This window comes from Lepidochelys kempii, chromosome 6, assembly GCF_965140285.1.
Source record: "Lepidochelys kempii isolate rLepKem1 chromosome 6, rLepKem1.hap1, whole genome shotgun sequence".
NCBI classification, from domain to species: domain Eukaryota; kingdom Metazoa; phylum Chordata; order Testudines; family Cheloniidae; genus Lepidochelys; species Lepidochelys kempii.
Window position 1 is genome coordinate 120,597,442 of NC_136385.1, and position 27,415 is coordinate 120,624,856.

The 27,415-nt window shown below is 44.5% G+C and overlaps 1 protein-coding gene across 1 annotated transcript in view; it reads right to left on the reverse strand.

Annotated features, from left to right (window-relative positions):
- PRKCH (protein kinase C eta) overlaps positions 1-25,775 on the reverse strand; it is a 168,778-nt gene extending 143,003 nt beyond the window's left edge. Inside the window, exon 1 of the mRNA XM_073349907.2 lies at positions 24,976-25,775. Within this exon, the coding sequence (XP_073206008.1) occupies positions 24,976-25,335 (360 nt within the window). The 5' untranslated portion in view covers positions 25,336-25,775. The remainder of the gene's footprint in view (positions 1-24,975) is intronic.
- Between the last annotated feature and the right edge of the window lie 1,640 nt (positions 25,776-27,415).

A 27,415-nucleotide genomic window follows, 5' to 3' on the forward strand; every position in this document is an offset into this window, starting at 1 on the left:
GGGTAAAGCAAGAGGGTATAGGTAGGAGAAGTGAAGGGACAGTCAGAGAGAGCATTCAGGTTGAATAGCAGAGAAATTTCACTGACAGCAAGATCATTGGGCTACAGAATAGTTTCCATAGGGAAGTGGTGGGACAACGCTTGGAACATTTAAAATTAGAGTGGGAAATGGACAACATGGAATAATCCTGCATTGGCTCAACTACAAAAATATAGTCTTAATTTTCTCGTTCCATTTATACTGATTTCCTATGCTCACCTGTACGTGCCTCACAACATTAACTATACAATACAAACCAAACTCAAGACATGCAGTATGACTGCCTGCATGATAACATCATATTACTTATTCATGTGCATAACATAATACTTGCTCACATAATACTAAACAGTAAACCCACCTGGCCACATTGTAATCTTCAATCCACTCCTTCCTCAAACTGTTGGGGGCAGAGGGGGAAATTTTTTTTTGGAAGAGTTCCCAGAAAGTTAACAAACCTGGGCACTGGTAGGGCGGTGAATGTCTGTCAGCCTATTATTAGCCAACTTATCGGACTTTTCCATCTCTAGTATCTATGATAGAGATTAAAAATCCTATGCCACTTTACAAAATGAGGACGGGATAATGCCAGGTGACCTAGCCAAATTACCCTTGTATGAAAATAGGTGCAGTACAGCACTTCGGCCCGGATTCAAAATGCACTTAAGTACCTGTTCTAACTTGGTGTAACTTAAAGCTGAGCATGTGCTTGAGTGCTTTGCTGAATCACAGCCTTGAAAATACTGCGTGTGCTGCTGTTGAGAACCCTAAGGCCTGTCTTGTTTAGCTACGGTGTCACCTCACTCCCATAATATAACATATTGCTTTGACAGTAAAGGCACTATATAAAACTAAATAGGGCTTTATACTCTATTCTGTAAGCAGAGCTACTCACACAAAGCCCAATCTTGGAAGGTGCTTAGTGCCCTTAGTTCCAAATGACTTCAGTGGGAGAGAAAGGTGTTCAGCACCCCACAGGTGCTGTCCTCAAATTAGTATTTTACCTACTACCTCCAGGTAAAGTTGGAGACTGGCATCACTCAGATTCATATTAAAATCTTTATACTGAAAATCAGACAGAAGTTACTAACGCCTCTTCTCCAAAGTCTGAGTTTAGAAGTCAATTAATACAAGGAAGCGGAGAGACCGAAACGAAGGATTCTTCAGTCACAGATCTTCATGTACATAATAGAAACTAGTCAGGTATGAATCATCAGAGGTAGAGGCTAGGAAAACAATCTCCAAGGAGGAAAATCTCTCGGGCAACACATCAACACCCATCCGAAGCATCCACTAAACCTGAAGAGCAGGTACTGCCAGTCAGCTTCTGAGACAGAGCTTGGCATTCTTCCATGAATATTTCACCATGGCTGAGAAAAGAAGGATGAGGAGAAAACCTAGATGGAGGCCTTAATTTCCATTATCTGCCTGCCAGTTTCTGTCTAAATCTGAGAGCAGTGTGAGCAAACCGAACCTCTGGAATACAAAGGAGGAATGTTTAATAGTCTTTATGCCACGAATACGAATTCCCGCAGAAATGAGATTCAATGAATAGGGACAACTCTCTGACTTTCACCCTAACACAGTGTTTCCCAAATGGCAGGTCTTTCCCGGGAAGGTTGTAGGTGGGTTGCAGGCCTGGGGCAAAGAAGAGACCTGGGGAAGGGACAGGAGGAGGACTGGAGAACAAGCTCACCCAGTTCTCACTCCGCAGCAGTTGTTCCTGTCTCCGGGGCTGGGCCCAGCTCCTTGCTCAGGGCGTTGTGACCTGGCGCACAGGGTCACACCACCACTCAGGTTTGGCCTGGCTGTTCCTCCATCATGACACATCTAGATTACTCATTCTTTTTTCACCATTAATTTCAAGGACTGACACAGCTGCACACCCCATGAAGCATCTGAGACTGAATTCTCTGGACTGTCATATGGCAGGCATGGCATTTCTAATGTTAAAGTACTTCAGTAGGCTGAAACTGTTTGTTTGTCAGAAAAAGGGTATGTAATTAGCAGTTATGCCAACAAGCCTACAAAAATGGATTAACTTGCTGCTTTCCCCATTCACAAATGGTAGTGTAACCCATTAGTAAGGCCCTTTTTCGGTTTTTATTTGTTTTGAGCTGGGTTGGTGGTTTTTTATTAATTTCTGGGGGTTTATTTAAAAGTTTTTAAAATGGGGGGGGAAGAGAGAATCAATAAAAAACAAAACCAAAAAGCACCAGGCAAGGGGGTGTGGCACCCGCTAATCATGGGGACGGGTACTCACCATTTAGCAGGTGAAGAAGCCTTCTGCCCCCTGCAGCAGTTGGGCAGCCTTGGCTGCCAGGACGCAGCTCCCTGCCCTTCTCACTCTCCTACTGCAGAGAGGAAGCAAATGGGGCCACACTGAAGGGCCAAGGTCACAAGAGGAGGGAAGGCTGCAACCTGTGAGTACTGACTCACACCCCCTCTTGGACAGAGACCCCTTTGGACTCTGCTGGCCCTTCAGCACAGCCTTATCTGCTTCCCCTGCAAAAAATTCTTGGGTCCCAAAACTGCCAAAATGTGGGTGGAAAAAAATTGGTAAAACCCAAATATTGGCTTTAAAAAAAGGTGGGGAGGGGATTTTTCATGGTAAAAAAAATCATTAGATGCTGATAACAAAGGGCCTTAACCATTACATTCTCCCTTTGTGCCCAGTCCACAGAGAATGTGTCTGTTACAGCCCCAGCCAAAAAGCCAGGACACTTCAGCTCAGGCTGTAGCTACTCATGCTTTCAGCTCTGGAGGTCCCTGGTTCAATCCCCAGTGTGATGACAAAACTGTGGCCCTCATAAAAGGACATCATGAAATCAGCATTCAAAAAATATTTACCTCCTTCCAAGTTTAGTTACGGTCAAAACTTGCCATGTATATAAAATATCTTAAAGTAACCACTTCATTGCCACTTGCATAGCACTGTAAAGTTAATGGAATTTCACCCCCATTCATACTAGCGGGTATTTAGTCTGTTTAGTAACTCCTATAACCAGTTATTCCAGCCACTGCTCTAATATCTTATCTTCATTCTGATGTATGTTCCAGGATGGGTGCTTAAAGCATGATTTCTTTTTCAGTAATGTTACAAAATTACAGGCTATAGGCCAACCATGAACAGGGTCATTAAAACAAATCAAACATAGCTAACCCCGATCACTAACCTAATGTTTTTAGTCCATTTTACTCACGGAAAAACCCTAGTGACTTCAATGGGACCTTTGCCCAAGTAAGAAACAAGTAAGGTTTTATGATTTCTGGTAAAATCATTCTATTCTCATGAAACACTTGTTGATAAACCTACTTGATGGGACATATAAACCAAAACATTGAAGATAGTATTTTCAAAAGTATTGCCTTAATTCTCCTCCCATTTAAATAAATGGGAGTTTCACCACTAACTTCAGTCAAAGTGGGTTGAGCCAATGCTGACTGCTTTTGCAAAACCACACCTCTAATGCACTGCACACCCCAGAATAAAGAACCTCATTTAGAATTCCTTGTGACTGGTCTTTTGTTTCTGTAGTAGAATGCCCTATTGTGGTTTAATAGAAGAATCTGGATTAGGTACTCTGAAAATATAAACTACACAGGGAGTGTATATGAAAACAAAAATCAATATCTATTGTCCCTTTCTTTGGGGACTATTGTCCACTTATTCCTGAATTGATTAAATAAAAATAGAAAAACTAATCAAAACCCAAACTACAGTCTTACTGTAGATCATACACATATATTCTTATTACCATAGTATCTAAGTACCTCACAGTCTTTAACGTATTTGTCCTCATAACACCCATGTTAGGTAGGGAAATGTCATTTTACAAATGTAGAACTGAGGTAGAAAGACAGACTAAGTGACGCGCCCAGGAGCACACAGGAGTTTGTTTCAGAACAGGGACTTGCACCCAGATCTCATGAGCCCTAGGCTAGTGCCCTAACCCCTGAACCGTCTTTTGTCACCAAGGATGAGACTGTTTTGGGGAGATCACCTTTCTATATCTGGAGCATGCTAAATGTGACTCACTGAGTGGAAAAAAAAAAAAAAAAGGCCAAGAAGAAAGGCAACAAGGGTCCAGACTTTCCCAAGAGCTCAGCACCCACAAACAGGGTCAAATTTTCAAAAGGGTGCAGCATGTTGGGTGCAAAGCAATTTTGAAAATCTGCCCAAAAGCATCATACTGGGAGCTGCAGGAAGAGGAGTTTTGAAAATCTGGCAGTCAGTTAGGTGCATAAAGGGAAGACGAGCTCTTTTGAAAATCTGGTCCTGGATCTCTTAACTCTCTCAAGTTAATGGTGTTTTTCTGATTTCATGGTAAAGGGCATGTCGGGGAGAAGTGTTAGATGGCCACATACGCTTCCTGCTGTCTCGTCATCAAACTTTTTAAGCACTACACAGGGTGGGCGTTTTACCACAGAATTCGGTGTTATTGCCTGGGCTCAGTCACGCTAGTGAGTGCGACTTCCTGCCCTATGTGGCTACTGAATTCAAGCAGCGCAGCGTTACACCGCTGTGGGAAACATTTCTTACACCATTCAACTGGGGAAAGAGCAATGTTCAGTGTTCAGCTAATGGAACATGTAGCTCTCCCTCACACTTTATATTTGACAGAAGACTGCAGATGAGCCTAACATACTATTGACTCAAACGATCCCCTGCTATGGAAAATCCCACAGGATGGGACTCAGAGAAGAGGGCTGCACATAATGGAGGCTTTAACCATCTTTGCACCTGTAATTTTGAAGGCATCGTCTGGCTGAAAGTTATAACATTCTGTTCCCCTTTTTTGACCCAGGTCATTAGTCAAAGTACAGGGTTTTAGGGATATTCCAGCTGGAAGTAAAAATTGATGGAGTCTGGCATTTTCTTTGATGCAGTCTTGTGGATTTACAAGAATGTACGAAGTCCTGTGTCTCAGTGCAGAAGGAACCAAGAACTTGCTCTTTAGCTTCTTCCAGGGTCACACTGTGCTTAAAAGCTTCTCCTTCCCTCTTCCTCTCATTGTGTTCTTGTCCGTTCTCAGTTTTTGTATGAACACTCTTCCCACAAGCACGTGCACATATATATACATATGTACGCCCCACCTAAAACAATACTCAACCCAAAGTTCCTGGGCGGGTTCACACATCCCTTTTATCTTAACTAGAAGCATAAGCCCCTATGTTAATTGAAGGGTGAGTTCACACCCATCAATCTCAATGAGGTTTTAACTCAACTTATAACAAGGTCTCACCAAGCTCATAACAATACATTAGCCATCAATGGCTCCCAGGGATCATTATAGCAGCCAAGTGCAGAGAGAGCCGAGTCATACTCCCAAACCTCTTAAACTACACTACAGCTGGAGGGTGGCATATCATGGGCTATCGTGGCTCTCTAAATCATTGCAGGGGAAATCTTCAGTGGACAGAATGATTGGGATAAGGCTGCTTTGCGCTACTGGTGAATCAGATCATGGGAATTTGGTGATTGTGCAGGGAAATGGAGCTAAATCTGCATACAACTTTTCATATCAGAACTCATTTTGTTATGAGAGAAAGCGCATCAAATACCACTGTGCATAGTCCACTACTGGATATGTGGTTTCTCCTCCTCTTTTCAAATAGGGATCATGGGATCATTAAAACTTCCAAATGAGTGAAAACTGAGAAAGCCACAGGACCACAGAATTGAAGTTTTGGAAATACAGGGCTCCATTTTCAGACATTCACACACACTGTTACCAAAAAGAAACCCCAAAACATCCCATCACTGTTACCATGTGTATATGATTACCCCATTTGCATGTGCAATCACTGTAAGTGTGCTTGCAAAACAACTGCACATGCCATTGCATGCACACTTGTCTGAAAGTAGGCCCAGAGTATTTGTTCTTGTGACAGAACTTCCAGGGGCTTTGACAAAGGCAGACTCAATTTGATTTCTCTTGCAGACAGTGGTGGTTAGTCAAGAAACTCTGCTGGCTAATTGTTTAGTAAGGGAAGGGAGACTCAACACTTAACAAGAGAAAGACATGAATATCCAATGGCTTGTGCAACTGTTGAAACCTCACCCCTCTTCATTAAAAAGACACACACCCGCTCACTTCCCCGTTTCCCCCCCAAGAGTTTCAGAAATGACTATCTGGTTTTGGAATGTATCTTGATTAGCTCAGTATACATTGGCAGAAAAACCAGGAAATTGCTACACTCGCTATTTCCAATCAAAAACTAAATAAAGTAAATAAATAATTAAAAGAAAATACAGACAACTGGCATGTGGGCAGACTTTCCAGAACAGAAACAATTGAAATACCACAAGAAAAAAGTACATTTGTGGTGTTTCTCAGTACTAAAACAGCACTGCAAAGCCTGTGCCAGATCATTTTGTGGAAGGAAGTGTATGGGTTTGTGGATGAAGTTTGGGTTTAGGGCTACCCAAAGTTCTCAGAAACAGCTCATCCCAAATAAAGGCCTATTTTCCTCCATGCCCCATTGAAGGGTTGACCCTTTGACTTTCTGTCTGGGAAGAAACAGAAAGCGTGTTCATTTGGCTCCAGAGGAAACTGCAGAAATAAATGGAGAAAGAGTACTAGGAGGAGCAGCGATAAAAAAGGGTTCTTGGCCTTGAGGCACTCTCCTTTGGCTTGAATTGAGCTTTAATAGCACATCTGAGCAAACCTAGAAGTCACTCACAACTTTAAAGCTTACATTGAGCAACGAGGACTGTATCAAGGCCTTTGGTACAAGACATTGCTTCTATGGCGTTGGACGTCTTGTGCTTGTTAACCGCCATTGCTACCCATGGATTTATAGCAAGGAAAGACTGGAGAAATAAGACCTTGATCTATACACCTTTACCTCTGGTGAATGTAACTCAGGTGATTATGGAGTCCTAAGCTATTTGCAGATGTTTACATCTTATATAAAACTAACATTTCTCTTGTGATCCTACTTAATTTCCTTGGGGTGCTTAGTACTTTTTGTGGCTTTGTTCTTTGATACAAAATTCTGGAAGACCATTATGGTAACAATTACAGGGTTATGGTATAATCTTGAATTTGTTGGGATTTCTTTTTATACAAATCTCTGTTAGTGCTCAGAAATAGCCTATACAGCTGTTTCTAATCAGCCATTGCATTTAATTCACTGTGGTCTATTGCTGCCACTCCATTTTTGACCAGTAGGTTTTCTTCAGTTGAGAAAATAAACATTCACTAAATACAGTAACCAACATGTAAGCCGGCGAATTCCCCAGATTTGGTCTCCCAAATTGTTAATGTCACAGGGAGAAAGATGAAAGGTCTTCCTTTAAGCTAATAAGGTGCTATTCCAGTAACGTTTAAGAGACCTGACTGGCTTTTGCCAAGCCCAGCACCTTCTTATTAATTACAGCAAAATTAAGGTTATCATGGTATATCTCAGTTTACTGAAGAAGTCAAATTATTTATAGTGTTTCATTCCTACAGCGATAAGCATGAGGAAAAAAAAACCCCCAAGACAGACATATCTCTACAAGCTTTTATCTTGCAGGAAGGAAACTGGGGGCTACATGATGTGGAAACTAAAATGAAACATTTTAAAACAGTGCAAAAAGTACTACTGCTCTGTTTAAAAAAGTGTCTGGTGGATTTAATTTCCCCAAATATTAGCAGAATATTTAAGGAAAGGTACAGGCAGTTATTACATGAGCTACCACTATTGTATTCCAAATTGTATTTCTTGGATAGCAACTATTCAGTTTGTATATGTGCAGAGACCATGAATGTCAGCTATGATTATCACTTGCCTAGGCTATGCTTCCAGACCAGTGTGTTATAACAACAAAATCTACCTCTGATATTGTGCTTTTCAGCCATAGAACTCAAAGTGCAGTACAAAGGACGAAAATCTCATAATCCCAATTTTACAGATAGGGAAACTGAGGCAAAGAGACTTGCTTAAGGTCACCCAGCAGGCAGGCTGGTAGCAGACAGAGGAACAGAACCTAGGTCTCTTGAGACCCAAGCCAGAATCCTATCTGCCAAGCCATAATGCCTTACAATTGCAAGGGGCCTGCAATATCAAAGAATACAATACACTTTTTGATTCCATAGAATCCCCCAAAGCCTGAGGGGTAAAATTACTCTTTCCTCCTCGAAAATAAATGCAAACCTCTCTCTTCCTAAACATTACAAAATGCTGCTCTAGTTGTATTATCTGAAAATCTATCAGTGTTGCAATCCTCTGGGGATAGGGGATTTTGTGTACAAATTAATAGTTTTGGCAAAAGTGGGGGTTTCACATGACAGAGGAGACGCATAGAGGTCTATGTATTCAGAAACTGTCAATGACATTGCATATGCAATTCAGATCTGCACCCATTTAAAAGCCTAACTACATTATTAAAACCTCCCCTCAGCTAGCTAGGTATCTAAAAGGGAGCAACCAATTGCTATCTCTATCTGATGCTGGATTAACGTCTAGCTGATAATATGGGCTATGACAACATGGAGAGGTCTAATCATTTGTGCTCATGTGATTCTTGGCAGGTCATGGCTTAATTACATTCTTTCTCTACTGCCAGTTTTCTGGCATTTAACTATATTACGGGATAGTCTGTATTTTGACTCCTCGTCCTTTTACCATATCTTGAAGCTGCACTATGGTATCTCCTTGACAGTCCTCAAGAACATATTGTTAAAGCTGTAGCAACTTTTGTCCATCTAGCCTCTTAGACAAGGTGTTTCCAAAGATGGAATACCAAGGAGTGTACTCCCCCAGCATTCCTGGGGGGGTTTATTTTTGCTCCTAGTCTATAGATATAATGCCTACAGATGTTGCCACTCATTTGGGTGTCCTAATCACATTAGGTCTGGCTCTAAGAGACACAGCTGAGTCTTTATTCAGTAACCAGAATGTAGCATAGGATTCAATATTCAATTGACAACATCCATGAGCTCCATTGTGCCATGTACGGAAACCTGCTATTTCTATTCTACTTAATTTCTGTCTACTTTCTTTATTTTTTAAAAAGTTAAATCAGAGAAGTAGTTGTAAGAGATTGACACCTAAAAAAGATCTTCTACATGGAAAACTTTAAATAATGACATTATGCTCCATATTTCTACAGCAAAGATTAGTTTTAAAACATTCATGGAACCTCAAAAGTTAAGATGTACAATAAGAAACTAGTGTCAAGGCCCTCAGGCAATTTTTAGTACCATCAACTCTGGGATCACGGTTACATAGTCAAGGAAAAACAACAAAAGAGTGATCTCATTGTGCCTTTGCAAACTTATAATCACAGCTACCACTCTAGTGGCTGTGTTCAGATGGGAAGGAGCTAAAGAGGGCCTCCAGACTTCCGCAGGTCTGCTAGCGTATGTGAGCCTGATTGTTCACCCTCCATGGAGTTACTGGAGTATTACTGGAGTTAGTAATGAAAGCCCCAAGGTAGTGCATTGGCATTTAGTAACATTTACCATGTTTTTCCTTCCAAAACACAGTTTCAAGGTAAAGGAACATTTCAAATGATATAACTGAGCTGTCTCTTGGATGCAAAAGGTAAGTCTACACTGCAATTAAAAATCCGCGGCTGGCCCATGCCAACTGACTAGGGCTTGTGGGGCTTGGGCTAAGAGGCTGTTTAATTGCAGTGTAAACGTTCAGATTCGGGCTGGAGCCCAGGCTCTGGGACCCTGAGAGGTGGGAGGGATCCCATTATTTTGCATGTATAGTTTTCCAATATGCATTACTTTGCATTTATCAACACTGAATTTTACCTGCCATTTTGTTGCCCAGTCACCTAGTTTTGTGAGATTCCTTCGTAAGTCCAAAGCAGACTGCAAAGAGTTAACATACACTGATGCTACTGAAGGATATAAGGTTATTATTGTTAATCCACATCCTATGTGAACCCGGGCATTGCCAAACTGTGGAGTAGCCTGCAAAGTTCCAAGTGCAGCAGCCAATGCTCTCCTCTTTAATATGGAGCTTTTGTCTGGGAACAAGACATGCAAAGCTCCACCTTGACCCCAGTGGAAGATGGGTAGTGTTCATTGCCATACCTCCATACTTCAGAGGAGAATTGTCATACCCTCTGCTTGTCACAGCAGCCCACAGTCTGTCTTGGTGTCAATACTTTATTTGATAAAAACACACACTTTTAACCAAAAGCCTCCTAAACATTAGCTAGTAGAATAAGTGAAAATTCCACCCTGGAAGGAACGCTTCCCCATCTGGATGGCACTACCATCATGTCCTTTTAACCGTAATTCTGTCTCTTTCCAGTTGACTGGACACAGCTCTTTCAGAGGTGCAATCTCCTACTGTGGGGTTCTCATGCCATGATTTTTTTTAAAACCTATGAATGCCAATTTAGAGTTATAGCCAAAGAGACTTCATTGCCAGAGGGGAGTAGTCTCTAGAGGACATTTTCATAAATCTTCTTTTAAAGGAAGATGTTTGAATAACTTAATTGCTTTAAGATTCACTGAGTTCTGTAATAAACAGCCTATAAGCAAGCATAGATCTAGCCCTGTAAGTGGCATGTCAGATCATCCGGTTAATGACACTAAAAAATAAATGCAGATGGTATGGCTCCTTTGGCATCTGACATATGATATATCCATATGAAAGTCCTTAAGAACAGAAACTAAACACAAAGTACCACACAACTCCTACTATGTATGACATTTACTGAGCTATAGATAAGATTATAGAATCAAGGGCCAAATCCTCAGCTGGTGTAACGTGAAATAACTCCACTGACCTTGATTGAGCTATGCTGAATGACCGCAGCTCAGAATCAGGTCCTCACTCTGACTTAACTGATACTTCACGATGTAAATACTCATCTTACAGTAGAATAGTGCTTGAAAGGTTTTGGGGATGAACGTCTACAATGAATATTTTCAGCCACCTAATTAACAATCTTTTTGCAATAAAAAGGTCTGAACAACTAAAAACTAACTGGAAAAAATTCATAGCAAGAGATGGAAAGATTTGGTCCACTTGCAAGTGTCAGAACACCTACACTCCATGACTGCGGCACAGCAGCAAGCCACAACAGGGTCTATTGTAAAGAGTGCAGTTCCTGTGGAAACTGTTGCTACATATTGTTAAGAGACGACCTGCCTGAAATACAGAGTGATATGGTCGTTGGTTAAAATTCTGCAACTGCTTGCTAATTTATTGGCTTAAAAAAAAACCCCGTGCTTTTTGTCCTGTCTGTGATAGTCCATAGTGAAGCATCAGCTTTGGTTATTCTTTTCAAGCACTCTTGAGGCTAAACTATTTTTGCAGACATTTTTTCTGAACACAGTGCAATTTTGTTTTTTACATGCTCTGGTTTGATGTTGACAGCTGCCTAGATCATGTATTAATGAGCCACGTGGTTTATAGTGGGGAGGTATCTATTTTACTGGGGGGAGATTTCAGGTGGTCAAAAGAGTCTTTTGAATCGTTCTCCCCAGAGCCTGTATACTGAACCCTGCATCAAAGGTGCTGAATAAAAAACAAAATTTAGTATCATAGTCTTTCCTCCCCTACCATTGCTGCTCAAGGCAGTAGCAGGTGCTTCAGAGCCTGTTATTTAAATGAGATGTGACACTGCTTGAAAAACAGGGTACACGACAAATCTATTATCGATGCAACTCAATTTGTAGTAAGAGAACAAAGATTACTTTTTTTAAAGGACCAAAGTATATACTCATCTCCTCTATTGCTTACACATATACACTGCTAAGTGACAAAGGGAAATGCCCGAGTTACAGCAAATGCCAGAAACGCATTATGATCACTCACAAAAAAGCATCTATAACACAGCCTCCTGTAAAATAGCGTAATTGAATTGGGGTGGGGGGGGAAGGAGGCTCCGGAAAGACACAAATTGATTTTTTTTCTTGATGAATAGAACAAAAGTAAAAAAATGTAATGGGTGGCCTGATCTTAAGGTCAGAATTATGACAAACTTAGAACTAAGACCTCGATCCAGCAAAGCACTTAAGTACATGGATGATCTAAGTGACTTCAGTGAGACTACTCATGTTTAAAGTTACACACATACTTAAGCGCCTTGCTAGATCAGGGTCTAAATGGTCAAAATTGTAGTAGCTTCCCCCCCACACCCCAGTTCTGATGTTTAAAACACTTGTGCACTGTTTATATTTTGTGTGTCAGCAGAGATACTTTCAACACTGTATATTTCTCCACTGGTCTTGTCTAACCCAGGAAAATGAGTGGTGCTGGAAAACAGGCTAAGGTTTTGAACACCTACACTTACTTCTCTAGCACTTACCTTAGAGACTGTGACATTTAAAAATGTATTAATAGAGGTTATAGTTAACCCTGGGGGAACTTCGGATTGACCATGATCAGCTAACACATTAAACCTTGTACTATGCTACATACAGGTTCATATTTGAGAACACGTTCATATTAGTTATGTTAGCCAACATGCTTTAAAGCACATTTTCCTAGTCTAGACATAGGCCATTTTGTAAACTTTCAACCAAATGACAAGTGTAAACAACTTCTGAGGGTCCAATCATGAGTTACACATTCAATGCATTTTGTTTGCAGCGTGCAAGGCATTGAAAAATGTTTTGGAAGCGTGACAATGTAGTCTGAACCTCCACACTATGCCTGAAGTTGCTCGAAACACCACTAGAAGAGTGTTTGAACAGCTTCTGTTCAAATAAGACAGAAAGTGAATATGTTCTGGAGAAACAACATTCTATCTTTAGCACAGAGAGCATGTAAGGCATGAACTCGTTAGATTTCACACATCAGAACACTGTAAAAAGTTTTTTCTGCTAATCCAACAAAACAACATGCTCTAAAGATAAAGACATAAATGAAATGGGCCCAGTCCTGCAAAAAGACACCAGTGCTGCAGTATCTGCACTGGCTTTCTATAGTTCTCCAGGTAGAGTTTAAGGTGTTGGCCATGACCTCCAGGGCCCTAAATCTCTCCTCCACAAGCCTTGCTGACACCCTCCTTTCTTGATCACCATAGACAGCAACACTATCCTGCCTGTCACTCCGGCCTCTAAGTATCTTTGACTCGGAACTCTTGCTAGGTCCTCACACCCAGGCTACATCTAAAACTTGCCAATTCTTTCTGCCTAAAATCTTTAATATACTCCCTTTCCTGTCCGTCCACACAACTAAAACTCTCATCCAGGCTCTCATTGTCTTGCATCTCAATTTCTGCGACATCCTTCTCTGCCCTTGACATATGCAATCTTGCCCAGCTCACATCCATTCAGAAAGCTACTGTTAAGATCATTTTCCTAGCCCGTCACTGTAGCCCCATCACGCCTCATTTTACATTCCTTCACTAGCTGCCCCATCTCTACTCCAAATATAAGCTACTTGTCTCATCCCCCCCTTCCTATCCTCTCTCATTCTATATCAAAAGGTCTACTCCCACCTCCAACTGGCCAATGATGTCAGCCTCCATCACCCATTTACTTCTCTTATGCTGCCCTTCCTGGTTGGGAAGAGCTTCGGGTAACCATCTGTAAAGCAACCTCATTATCTTTCTTCACAACCTCTCCTTAAAACTCTCCTTTGGTGTCACACCTACAAAAAAAATTAACAGCAGTTAGGCTGCTTGGGTGCGATGAGACCACTTCTGATCACCAATATTGTCTCATTGTTTCCTAGTACTCCCCCATCCATCCTTGTCCATCTGCTGGTCTCTTGTCCTATACTTAGACTGTAAGCTCCTGGGGTCAGGTACAGCTTTTTGTTCTGTGTTTGTGCAGTGCCATGCACCATGGGATCCTGGTCCCTGACTAGGTCTGCTAGGTGCTATGATAATACAAATATCATCATCATCATCATCCTGGGATCCGCCTATCAGAGAGATCACTTTTCTCACTATGACATACTGGCCAAAGATACAGACTGCTAATAAAGGAGAAAAATCAACGGGCTGGGTGTTCTCTGGGATGGTCCTAGGACACTAGAACTTGCTTCCTCCTTGGGATGAAACAGCCTGACTTGATGATCTTCCAGGCATGCTCCAAGGGTTTGGAAGAAAGATGAAAGCATGTTCATGAGGGGAGAGAGGGTACTTTTGTTTTATTTTGTTTTTACATTTATTGGCTGGCTGAAATAATTTTTTATCTCCCACCAATTATTTGATGCTGTGGGCTGAACTGATTTTATTTGTTATTATTTATTGCTGCTGGGGGGAATTATAAATGTAATTATCTCTAGAGTGCTCAGTGCTTCTGCACTGGGCTCTTCACTGTTGTTAAATCTACATTATTAATAAAGTGATGAGCACCTATCTGTGGTTCCAGTCCTGCAAACTAATTTGCGCACACAGATCTTTTTTCCAGCAGAGCCTGGACAACGTCATTGGGGCTCCATAGGGATACGGAGTTCTGCCCTCCAGATCAGCTTGCAGGATCAGGACCTTGGTAGGGTCAACATTCATGTTTTACATACAATTGCTAATCTCTGAACTGATGCAACAGCTTTCACATCCACAAGAAATTGCACCGTCTACCTGGGCAACACAGCAAAGCAGAAGTAGCTCCATTGAGGTCAATGGGTTCACACTGATGTAAAGCTGGTGTGAGTCAAATTAGAAGCAAGTGTCAGGATTTCTGTTCCGAAATTGCATCCCACAAAAGACAGGCACCTAGCAAAAAACAAAACTTTTTACAGACTGACATTTCACAATGAACTGTAAAAGGAGGAGGAAGACATTTGTTAGGATGGCCTTAAAAATAGATGCCAGAAAGAACAAAATTTGATGCCAGAAAGAATGCTGAGAGCCTGACTTCTCTCACAGCAGTTTTACACCATTAACTGTGCTAGTGTTACTCCTTATTAACATGGTGGATTGGATCAGAATCAGAATTAGCCTGGAAATTAGAAGGTTTCCAATCATCAGAAGAGGGAGGTTCCGGAATAGCCTGAATAGTAGGGGCAAACAACCTAACCAGTGTTAAGATGCAGTTTGATAAATTCATGAATGGGATTATATGACAGGGTTACCTGTGACAGCAGGGGACTGGACTTGATGACCCAAAAGGTCCTTTCCAGTCCTGCGTATGAGAGAGAAATTTCAAGTTCTTTCCTGAAGAATGAAAAATAAGAAATTGCTTACTGAGTCACAGTCCACTTAAGGCCACCTGTTCTTATCGCTCATGGCAACAAATGCCCCTTACGCTTGGGAAGAATGTCCCATCAAAATTCATAGAGTCACTGCCTTCTCCTCTCCTCAGGGCCTCCTTAAATATCTACCTCTGCCATGATGCCTACAACTCACCACTGACTGACACTGGCAGCCACTTGCAACTACTTTGTCCACTGAGGCAACTAATTTGTCCAGACATACCCAGACCCTCTCTACTGTTCCACCATCCACCACTCCCATGTGTCTGCTTATCCACCTATTGCAAACTGTCATAGCCCTAGACTGCAAACTCTTCGGGTCACAGAATGTCTTTATTTTATTCACAGGTACATGAGCGAGCACAATGGGGGGCTGACTGAAGCCTTTATAGGTTCTATCACTACATAAAAGAGCAGCAGCTACCATTTTCTTTTTCAAAACATTTCTATACTGGCAAAAGCCCTAGTGTGGCTGCAGTTATGCCAGCAAAAGCACTTTAATGTCAATATAAGCTACATCTATACTAGGAGAGTTTGCTGGGATATCTGTATCACAAACCTTTTCTAGTGTAAACCTTGCCTTAAAAATAAGCCAGGATGTTCTACTTGATCTTTGAATTTTTGACTAGTCTAAAAACGCTGCAGCCTGGAGCATGAAAATTATTGTCGGTAACCCACCACTTCAGATGTTGTCTCCTTGATATTAAAAACTAAGATTTCACACCAGCCAGAGGCAGACTCATTTAAAGGCTTATGATTGCTGAGCATGACCTCCTGAGGTCCCTTCCAACCCTAACCTTCTATGATTCTATGAATTTCCAAATGGTCTGAAATTTTGTGGACAGAGAAGTGTGGTGTTTGATATGGAACCATTTACAGGAATACTTAGAGACTGATTTTATTTGATATCTCTTCTGCTTGTCCTTTTCCATGGTTACACAAAAGCTCTGGGGATTTCTTGAATGTATTAGCGAAGCACAACAACTCACTCAAGCATGAAAAATGGAAGGAACTTGTATACTGTGCAAGGAGGATAACAACTGAATTTTCTTCATTCGGCTTAGTAAGGAGATATGCTTTCATATCGAATTACACTATAAACTAGTAGGTTTTCCAACCGTTCAATAGTCCAAGCCGCCTCCTTGGTGGCCCGTTATCGCCTGTAGCGCAAAATAAGTCAAAACCAAATTGTTTTGCAGAAATTACTCAAAATCAAAAACCCCGATCATGCTGGCTAAAACGCAGCCTTACAAAAAAGCCTATGTGGTAAAGACTTAATATAAATGCAAATGCACAGAGGCCCCATCAGATTAGACTATAAGAGTCCTACAGAACTCAGCTTTGTACAGAAATCTCTCCAAGGTGCTTGGTTAGCTTTTTTCTACTGTTAACCTAACCTCAGCTCCCTTTCTTAACAAGCAGCCTCTTCTAAAACAGCGACCAGGGGCTCAGGCCTGTAAACATTCATCCCAGAAGTGACTTTACTGACATGACTGGTCCCATTGTGTGAGTGTGTTCTGACTCCAGTACCAGATTAATAAATCCCAGACCTATACTCTTACCCTCTAACGAGGGTCTCCAATTAGTTTCATCAGCATTCCCTGTGATCTAATTTGGTAACCTGGTATATAATAGCAGGAAAGCCACACTTTCTTTCTGTTTAGCTTAATCAGTCTTCATTTTAAATGAAAGATGTTGCCACATGGAAGGAGTGGCTATTTGATCCAACTCTGCAAGAAGCAGGTCTCCCTGCCTTTAAAGATGGGCAACAGACTGACTTGAATGGGTAGGCAAATACCCAATCAACTTTTTAAAACTTCTTTCTGAACCCAATAGTCAGATTTTGTCCATCATTCAACCTCTTGTTCAAATCTCTCTTTACAGATTTAGAAATTTTATTAAGCTAATATTAAAATTATATAATACAGTAACTCCTCACTTAACGTTGTACTTATGTTCCCGAAAAATGCAACTTTAAGTGAAACGATGTTAAACTAATCCAATTTTCCCATAAGATTTAATGTAAATGCAGGGGGTTAGGTTCCAAGGAAATTTTTGGGGGGCAGACAAAAGGCATTATATACTGTACAGTACCGTACTGTAGTTGGGAAATGCCCCTTGCTTATCCCACACAGGCATAGCCCGCTGCAGGCAAGGCCAATGGCATTTTGGGATGTATAAGTAGGGGCATAGCGAGCAGATCGAGGGACGTGATCGTTCCCCTCTATTCGACATTGGTGAGGCCTCATCTGGAGTACTGTGTCCAGTTTTGGGCCCCACACTACAAGAAGGATGTGGATAAATTGGAGAGAGTCCAGTGAAGGGCAACAAAAATGATTAGGGGTCTGGAACACATGACTTATGAGGAGAGGCTGAGGGAGCTGGGATTGTTTATCCTGCAGAAGAGAAGAATGAGGGGGGATTTGATAGCTGCTTTCAACTACCTGAAAGGGGGTTCCAAAGAGGATGGCTCTAGACTGTTCTCAATGGTAGCAGATGACAGAACGAGGAGTAATGGTCTCAAGTTGCAGTGGGGGAGGTTTAGATTGGATATTAGGAAAAACTTTTTTACTAAGAGGGTGGTGAAACACTGGAATGCATTACCTAGGGAGGTGGTAGAATCTCCTTCCTTAGAGGTTTTTAAGGTCAGGCTTGACAAAGCCCTGGCTGGGATGATTTAACTGGGAATTGGTCCTGCTTCGAGCAGGGGGTTGGACTAGATGACCTTCTGGGGTCCCTTCCAACCCTGATATTCTATGATTCTATGACACTAGGAAGCACCTTCACAGCAGCAGTGGCAGCTTACCCGGAGAAGAACAGGTGCCGACTTTGCTGGGGGATGCTCCAGGCCCATCTCTTCCTATCCCTGCTCCACTCCAGGCCCACCTCTTCCCACCCCCACTCCACCTCCTCTCCGGAGCACACTGCATGCCCGCTCCTTCCCCGCCCCCAGAAAGTCCTTAGCACCGCCAAACAATTGTTTGGCAGGCTTAGGACTTTCTGGGAGGGAGGGGGAAGAGTGGAGATGTGGCACTTCCTCGCTCCTTCCCCTCCCTCCCAGAAAGTCCTAAGCATCACCAAACAGCTGTTTGGCGGTGGGGGAAGCGCTGTGAGGGAGGGGGAGGAGGCAGAGAAGAGGAATTTGTGAAATGCTCCCTTGTAAAGTCATTGCTCTTCCACAACATCTTACATGCAGTGTACAGAGCAGGCAGCCAAACAACATTATAAGGGAGCATTGCACAACTTTAAACGAGCATGTTCCCTAATTGAGCAGTGACATAACTTTGAAACAACGTTAAGTGGGAGGACGTTAAGTGAGGAGTTACTGTACATAGGTTAAAAAAAAGAGTGTCTGTACATCTGGGTATAATAATTAAATTATCCAAAAGTACAAAGGTTGGTTTAAAAGTAATACAATCTATATAGTACATAATCAGCAATAACCCAACTTTTATGATACAATTTAGATATTAGTATCCACTTCTGCAAAGTCCACAGTGACAATCCATGTCAGGAAATATGCTGTCACAGGCTACAAAAATCACTCACTCACACACACACACACCCCAACAACAACAAACAACCTATGCTCAGTAGCCTGAATCAGAAAGGTGCTGAGCACCCTCAACTTCCTACTGGCTCACAGCTTTGCGTCTTAAAACAAGCATCTTCTAGGGCACCCCTGTTCACTATGTCATCTGTCTGCCCGCCCACCTAGATTGTGGAAGACTTGGGGAAGGGACAGTGTCCTCCTTTGGGTCTTATACACCGGTTAGCAGTTAATGCTTAACAATAAATAATAATTATTCTACTGATCACATTCAAAACAAGGGAAAAACTTCTGCATCTGCTACAAGAAAATTATAACCCTACCAAAGAAATTTTTGCAAGCCTGCAAGAGAAATTTAAAAGGGTTTTTGCAAGGCAACACAAGAAGAGCGAGGCTAGTTTTCACCCCCATGGCAACCAAGTGAACTCCTAACAAGCCACTGTGCAAGCATCCATCATGGGATCAGATGGAAATAAGACTGTCAAGACATGCCAGCAGTTCCAAGCCCATCAATCTAATGGTCCATCTGTGTATTTTCCCCTAGTGGTTTTAGAGATGTTTAAGTAGGTGAATCCCTTGACTTCATACTCTTCAAGATCAAAGCTAACAAAAAGTTTGAGGTAGTTTAACAAGGTTGGTGAGTAAAAGTGCTGAAAATTCTAGGAGCTATATCTATAGACTGACAACCTTTGTAACAACAATTAAATCACTCCCTAGTAACTATGACAATTCAATGCTGTTCCAGCATGCTCTTACAATTACTATTTGTCCATGCTTAAAAGTTACATCAGCTACTACTTAAGTCCCATAGGAATGAATATTAAGATATTTGGTAGTGATCTATTGTAAAAATTTCTCCATTCAGTTAAAACTTCAGTACTTTGCACTATTTATGGCAGTGTATCTCAAACTTTTTGAGCCAACCCCCGCACCTCCTTTGAATTACAATTTTTGTTTGCGCTTCCCCAAACCAGACAAAAAGAGGCGAGTCAGAGGGTAGAGGTGGTACTCCCGCCCTAAGTCCCACGGCACTGGGCTGAATCCAGAGCCGCCTGGCATCGCTGCTGGGCCCCCCAAACATTCTTACACTCCCCCCCCAAGGGACACACCCGACAGTTTGAAAACCTCTGATTTATTGTGTCTCAGGCCATATCTACACTACCACCTATGTCTGCAAAACTTATGTTGCTCTGCAGTGTGAAAAAACACATCCCTGAGCGACATAAGTTTTGCCGGCATAAGTGGTAGTGTGCACAGCGTTATGTCGGCGGGAGAGCTTCTCCTCTGCTTGCTGGTGGTGGTTTAATTATGTCAACGGGAGTGCTCTCGCTGTTGCCATACAGCAGCTACACGAGAGATCTCAGAACAGCGCAGCTGCATCGGTACAGCTATGCCGCCGTAAGATTTCTTGTGTAGACACAGCCTCAGTGTCATCCGATTGTCAGCAGAGGCACAAATAAACGAGGCACCGTACTTGAGCTACTAGCAAAATCCTTAAACAAATGTCTGCAAAGCTCAATAAATGCTTTAAAATAATTCTTGTAGCACCAGGGTTGTAATCACAATGCAAATCACAACATAACAGCATCCAGAGTATAATGATGAGCTTGATTATCCACTGCCTTGCACCTGCTGTAGCTGGATGCACCTGTGTAACGCAAGTGTAAGGTGCTGCCATTCAAGTTTGGCAGAGTTTTACACCCACTCAGCATTCAAAGGTACAAGATAGTGGAGATAGCTATGCCCACTTTATTCATACGCAAGGCGTAAACAAAAAAGAGAAAGAGAGCAGAGCCTCACTACAAATCTTCCCTATTAACATGCTCTTACAAATTTGCAAGATGAATGTCACACCTGCTTAATAATGAATATGCAATTACAGAAATATTCAGTTTGTAATAACATTTGTTTAGCAGAGAGGCTTTGGCAAATCAACTCATCTGAAGAGTTATGAGACATAGGTAATTCTAAGAAGATCCTCCGAATATGAATTTCAACATGCACCCCAAGCACAGTATTCCGTTCTGATACCCAGACAACTCACATGCATAAAGTTATTCATATATGTAAGAGTTTGGGGCCTAAATTGCTATGGATTAAGCAAATCATCACATATATGACATTAACTGACAAGGACCAGTAGTAGTGACAAACTACTTGCTAAAGATGCCTCTCTTTCCACATCTGGATGCTCAAGCATTCTAAATTCTCTAATTACAGACTGCAAGATTTGCACTGTGCACTATGCTTTCCTATGGCTTTCACGAAATACTAGCCATCGATTAGTTAGATGCATCAAGGGCTACAATATTACTTTAGAACACCAGACCAAAAAGAGTGCATTAGTTCTTAGGCCTTGTCTACCCACAAAAGTTGTACAGCTTTTATTATACTGGTGTAGTTAAAAGCGGTACAACCCCCTTTTTGGTGAGGACCAATTCTACGGTTATAAAAGTGTTTATACCAATACACCTTATTTTCGCACAGGAAGGGGAATAAGCTATACTGGTATAAAGAACCTTTCATACACAGAATCATACAAATCATAGGTAGTGTAGAAGGGATCCCAAGAGTTCATCTAGTCCATTCCCCCCATTTTGAGACAGGACATAATAAACTTGGACCATCCCTGACAGCTGTTTGTCTAACCTGCTCTGAAAAACCTCCAATGATGGGGATTCTACAACTTCCCTTGGTAACCTATTCCAGTACACACCTATCCTTATAGCAAGAAAGATTTTCCTAGTATCTAAGCTAAATCTCTCTTGCTGCAGATAGCCTATTATTTCTTGTCCTACTGCCAATGAATATGGAGAACAACTAATCGCCATCCTCTTTAAAACATATCTGAAGATATGTTATGTAAGAATTCTTCCACTGACCTAGCCACATCTGCAGTGGAGGTTAGGCTGACCTAACAATGTTGCACAGGGCACGAAATTTTTCACAGCCTTCAGCAATGCAGAAAGGTCAGACTAAGTTTTAGTAGTGTCAACCTAGCTATGAGCTTGTCTTCACTATGCGGAGATCGACACTGCCACAATCAATGCAGCAGGGGTTGATTTAGTGGGTCTAGTGACGAGCCGCTAAATCAGGGGTGGGCAAACTATGGCCCACGAGCCATGTCCGGACCATCGGACCTCTTAATCCAGCCCTCAAGCTCCCTCCAGGAGCGGGGCTAGGGTTTGCCCTGCTCCACGCTCCAGCTGGGGAGCGGAGTCGGGGGCTTTCTGCACGACTCCTGGAAGTAGCGGCACGTTCTCCCTCCAGCTCCTATGTATAGGGGAGGCCAGGGGGCTCTGCATGCTGATGCTGCCCCAAGCGCCTTCCCCCACAGCTCCCATTGGCCAGGAACCATGGCCAATGGGAGCTGCAGGGGCAGCGCCTATGGATGGGGCAGCACGCAGAGCAGCCTGACCATGCCTCCACATAGGAGCCAGAGAGGGAACACACTGCTGCTTCCGGGAGCTGCTTGAGGAAAGTGCCACCTGGAGCCTGCACCCCTGAGTCTTTCCCTCCACGCCCCAACCCCCTGCCCCAGCCCTCCAAACCCCTCAGGCCCACCCCAAACCCCTCATCCCTATCCCCACCCCAGAGCCTGCACCCCCAGCCAGAGCCCTCAACCCTCCGTGCCCCAGTCCTGAACCCCCTCCTGCCCTCCGAACCCCTCGGTCCCAGCCCAGAGCACCCTTCTGCACGCCAAACCCCTCATCCCCAGTCCCACCCCAGAGTCCACACCCCCAGCCGGAGCCCTCACGCCTCCTGCACCCCAACTCCCTGCCCCAGTCTGGAGCCCCCTCCCACATTCTGAACTCCTCATTTCTTGCCTCATCCCAGAGCCCACACCCCCAGCCAGAGCCTTCACCACCTCCCGCACCCCAACTCCCAATTTCATGAGCATTCATGGCCCGCCATACAATTTCTATACCCAGATGTGGCCCTCAGACCAAAAAGTTTGCCCACCCCTGCACTAAATCGATGGCAGAGCGCTCTCCAGTCGACCCCGGTACTCCATCTCTCCGAGAAGAGTAAGGTAAATCAACCGGAGAGGGTCTCCCATCAACACAGTGCAGTGATGATACCCGGGTAAGTTGACCTAAGCTATGGTGACTCCAGCTACACTATTCACGTAGCTGGAGTAGCATAATTTAGGTCGACTTACCTGGGTAGTGAAGACAAGCCCTATCAAAATCAAGAGTGTGGCAAATTCACATGCATGAGAGATTTAGTTAAAATGACCTATGCCCTGGTGTAGACACCATTAGGTCGATGGAAGAATACTTCTGTCAACCCAGCTAAAATCCCTTCCATCACTGTGGCCAGTATCTACACTACAATGGTGTAGCTGCAGCACCACGTACAGATTTTGAACGGATATCTATGGGTGTGTAGCCCATACATTGTATAAGGAGGACTTGAGCCCTTCCACCTAAAACAAGTGTTATTGAAATAGGCGACAAAACTAATAACCAATATTAACAAAAAGATTGACAAGATGGGTGTGAACCACAATGCTGTCACACTGCATGAGGTTTCTCCCTTGCCTTATCCTTTTATCAATCCATTATGTATTTCAACCGCTCATTCTACAGGGCAGGAACCTCATGCTTGGCTGGAGAGCACTTAGCACACTGTTGGGGGTGACAATAAATAAGCAGGATGTGTAGCACCAATGTTGTATTTTTCTATAGACACAATCGTCTCTCTGGTACTTTGATACATAATACTATTTCTCAGCCACTGTGCTGAACTGAGAAAGGAAAGCACTGGCAGCTAAGATTTCAATATCTAGCTGTTCTCTCCAGTGGCACTTCTCTCCCCCGCATGCATCATCAGTGTGATTTGACTGGTGGTTTTTTGACTACACTGACTAAACCGTCTGGTCTCAACAAGTTATTAACTGTTAATTCCTTCTGGGAATATCCAAACTCCTCTGCAATCCGTCTACCTGGAACGGTGTGTATTTTCATTCAGCATTTCTTGTCAAACTGTAAACTATTGCTAGATGGATACACTTCCCTTTTCCATATTCTAGCTCTGGAAATGAAAGCAGGAGAGCCTTTAACTGACACAGAGATAATTATTATGCACCACATTTTAAGAAAGATGTGAAAAAATTGGAAAGATTCCAGAGAAGAGCAGCAAAAGTGATAAAAGGTTTAGAAATCCTGACCTCTGAGGAAAAGCTGAAAGCATTGGGCATGTTCAGTTTAGAGATGAAAAGACTGTGTGACGGATGGGGGACCTGATAAGAGTCTTCCAATATGTTAGTGGCTCTTACAAAGACGGTAATTAATTGTTCTCGAAGTTCACTAAGGGTAGGGCAAGAAGCGATCGGCTTCACCTGCAGTAAGGGAAATTTAGGTTGGACAATAGGAAAAACTTGCTAACTCTAAGCATAGTTAAGCACTAGATCAGGTTTGAGGTAGGTTTTTGAATCCCTGTCACTGAATCCCCTTCACTGAAGAACAAGAACAAGGTACACAAACACCTGTCAGGGATGATCTAGGTATATTTAATCCAGCCTCAGCCCAGAGGGATGCACTCGATAACCAGCTCAGGTCCTTTGAAGCCCCACATTTCTATGATTCTGTATATCATCTACTCCATCATTAGAGTTGAAACATGAACTATAGCTCTGAGGGGAAGGATGCAAATTGCACCTACTTGGAAAGTTGGGGAACAACCTGCAAATACTGATGTTTGGCTTATGCTGTTATGTATGTGATCTATGCATGATCATGCATTGCCAAGTTCATCCCTGTAACTGGTTTAAATTCAGGGGTGAATTTCGCCCAAAGTGTGTGTGCATATCCACAGGTGTATGGGTATGTACATATGTAGATTTGTAAGGAAATGTATCCTTCCTGGTGTGCATATGTTTGCAATTAACGGCAAGCATACACATATGTATAAGAGTTTGTAGGTGTGCCTGTGTAACCCACTAGTGAGTGTGCATTACTCACATATTCAAAGAGTTTTTACAGCCCCTTGTTGGGGCTCTTGAGCTCATATTTTTAGCCCTGGAGGTCCCCAGTTCAATCTTCAGCAGGTTGTCCAACATGGTGGCCGTCACAGATGCATCTTGTCGCCCTTGCATGCAGAATGCACGTACCAGTGTGACCGAAGGCAGGCGTATGAGCGCAGAGACATGTGTGCATACATAAAGGTGTACAAGTGCGTGCATGCCCACAGGTGTGTGAATGTACATGCCAGTATATATGAGCACACACTCCGTGGGCAGCCCACGTCCCCACGGAAGGATAGCTACTCACCCAGCCTTCGAAGCTGTCAGCGCTGCCCAGGGTGTGTAAGAGGTCATGGAAGCGCAGGGTGCAGTTGGCCACAAAGTCATCGTAGCCGATGGGGGTGTCATGGAAGACGGCCAGCTCCAGCTGACGGCCATCGGTGACGGGGGCAGAGAACTCCTCGTTGTAGGTGGGCTTGTTGGTCTTCTGTTTGGTGCTGGTCTGCCCCACCCGCACCTGGTCCACGCTCACCGCCACGTAGGGGTCCAGCAGCTGGTAGCCCTTCTTGAAGAGCGAGTGTCTCAGCGACCAGCGGGTGGGCTGCAGACCCACCGCCTCGCCGATCCGCACCTTCATGTACCCGTTGAACTTCATGGCCCCGGCCATGGCAAGCCGGCTGGGCAGCGAGAGGCGGAGGGGGCACTAATGGAGAGCCGGCGGGGATGCTGAGCGCAGCAGCTCCCGGGGCGGGGGGGGGGGTCCAGCAGCGGCAGCCCCTCCTCAGTGGGGCAGGCAGCCCCCGCTCCCCCACCTCTGAGCCATACTGCCCGAGACCAGTCCCAAGCCCCCCTCCGCCGCCCCAATCCAGGCGCACCCCTCCCTTGCCCGCCGGGACGCCAATCACCGGGCTCGGGGCGGGGACGGGGCTGGGGCTCTGTCCGCCGCGAGCCCGCCGGAGTTCGCCCGCCGCGGGGAAGCAACCGCCCGCCGCCCCAGCAGCAGCAGCAGCAGCAGCAGCAGCAGCGTCCCCGCCCCAGCCGAGGCGGGCCCGGCCGGGCTGCCGAGTCCCCCGCAGCGGGAGCTCCCGGCCCTCGCCGCTCCGCAGCAGGAAGCCGCCGCCGCCTCCACCGCCAGTTCCGCGCCCGCCCGCCCGCCCGCCGCAGCCTCCCCTCAGCCGGCGCGGAAGCTCGGGCGCCGCCGCCGCTCGCGCCGGGCCCCGGCAGAGCGCATCGCCGGCCCTGCCCGCGCGAGCCAGGCGGGCGGGCGGGCAGGAAGCACCTGAGGCATGTGTGACAGCGCGGGGAGGAGCCTGCAACCGGCCCGGCCGGGGCGAGGCGAGGCGAGGCGGGGAGGCTGCCTGGGGAGGCTGCCTGGGGCCGCTCCCCCCCCCCCAGGAGCTGCTGGAAAAGCCGCATCCCTGCGCCCAGCCAGCCCGGGGCAGGAGGGCGACGGGCCCCGGGGCGATTGGTTGCCTGGGGGACAGAGGGGGAGCCTCGCCGCTGCCCGCTTTGTCACCCAGGGCTGGGAGCCCGGCCCGGCCCTCTCGGGAAGGGGCGGAGGTGGGCGCTCAGCCAAGCGCTGGGCGCGGAGCCGGCACCGCGCGCGGGCGGGCCAGGCCGCGGAGCAGCGCCGTGGTGGTGGGCAGGGACGTGCTCCCGCCCCCGGCGTTTCCCGATCCACAGGCCAGAGCGTGCTCAAGCTGGAAAGGCGGGTCAGCTCTGCCTGCCCGGGGTAGGTCCGGCCCGCAGCTGCACAGCCGCCGCTGGCCCGTCTCCGCTGACTCAGACTCCGGCGGGTAAAACTGCGGGGTAGAGGTTCGGGCTCATGCCGGAGCCCGGGCTCTGAGACCCAGTGAGGAGGGAGGGTCACAGAGCCCGGGCTCCAGCCCGAGCCCAAATGTCTAAGCTGCAGTTTTGGAGCCCCGCAGTCCGAGTTTGGGTCAGCTGAGGTGTGCCAGCCACTGGGGTTTTATTGCAGGGTAGCCAGACCCCAACAGCCCATGCCGGGACACAGGCGGGAAAGGGAGCCCTGTGCCAGTGGTGAATCACTTTCTTGGAATGGAGATTAGGTTATGCATATTAGAATAAAGACAACGGTTTTCATTCCTGACCCATCTCACTGCTAAATCTCTCCTGCGATCTCTAACAAAAAGTGCCCTAGCCTGAGCTTTGGTTTTGTGGTGTGCCGTGGAAAGTAAGATGGTTTAATTCCCTCATTAGCGATAAATGGCTGGGAGAGTTTCTTAATTTCCATATGGAAGTATGTGCACCTGCCGTGCTTTGTATCCTGAAGACTCCTGTGAACCTTACAAATTACAAAACCCTGCTATTTCTCATGTTGCTATTCTGCAAAGTGGTTTCACACTGTCTCATGTTATCTCACGAAACATTAAATCGCAGATCGCAGCGGGAAGGATTGCTATTATATAATTATATGCAACAATTGACATTAATGCAAAAAGTCAGGAATTGCAAGAGTTAAATCTTCCAGCAGCAACATTTCATTGGCCCGTGCAAAGCTTTGCACATCTTGTGTTTTATCACACATATTTTATAACAGAAATAGTAATATTAAAGCTACACATTGAACCAGAAAAACAGGAATAGAAAATATACAAATGTTTTTGCTATTCAAGCCTTAAAAGTTGCATTGCCTGCATTTTGTGATTAACTATGCCATGTACCATTAACATGGGCTTTGGCATTTAAGCCACGTCTATACTCTAAAGTTTTATGGTGAAACACTT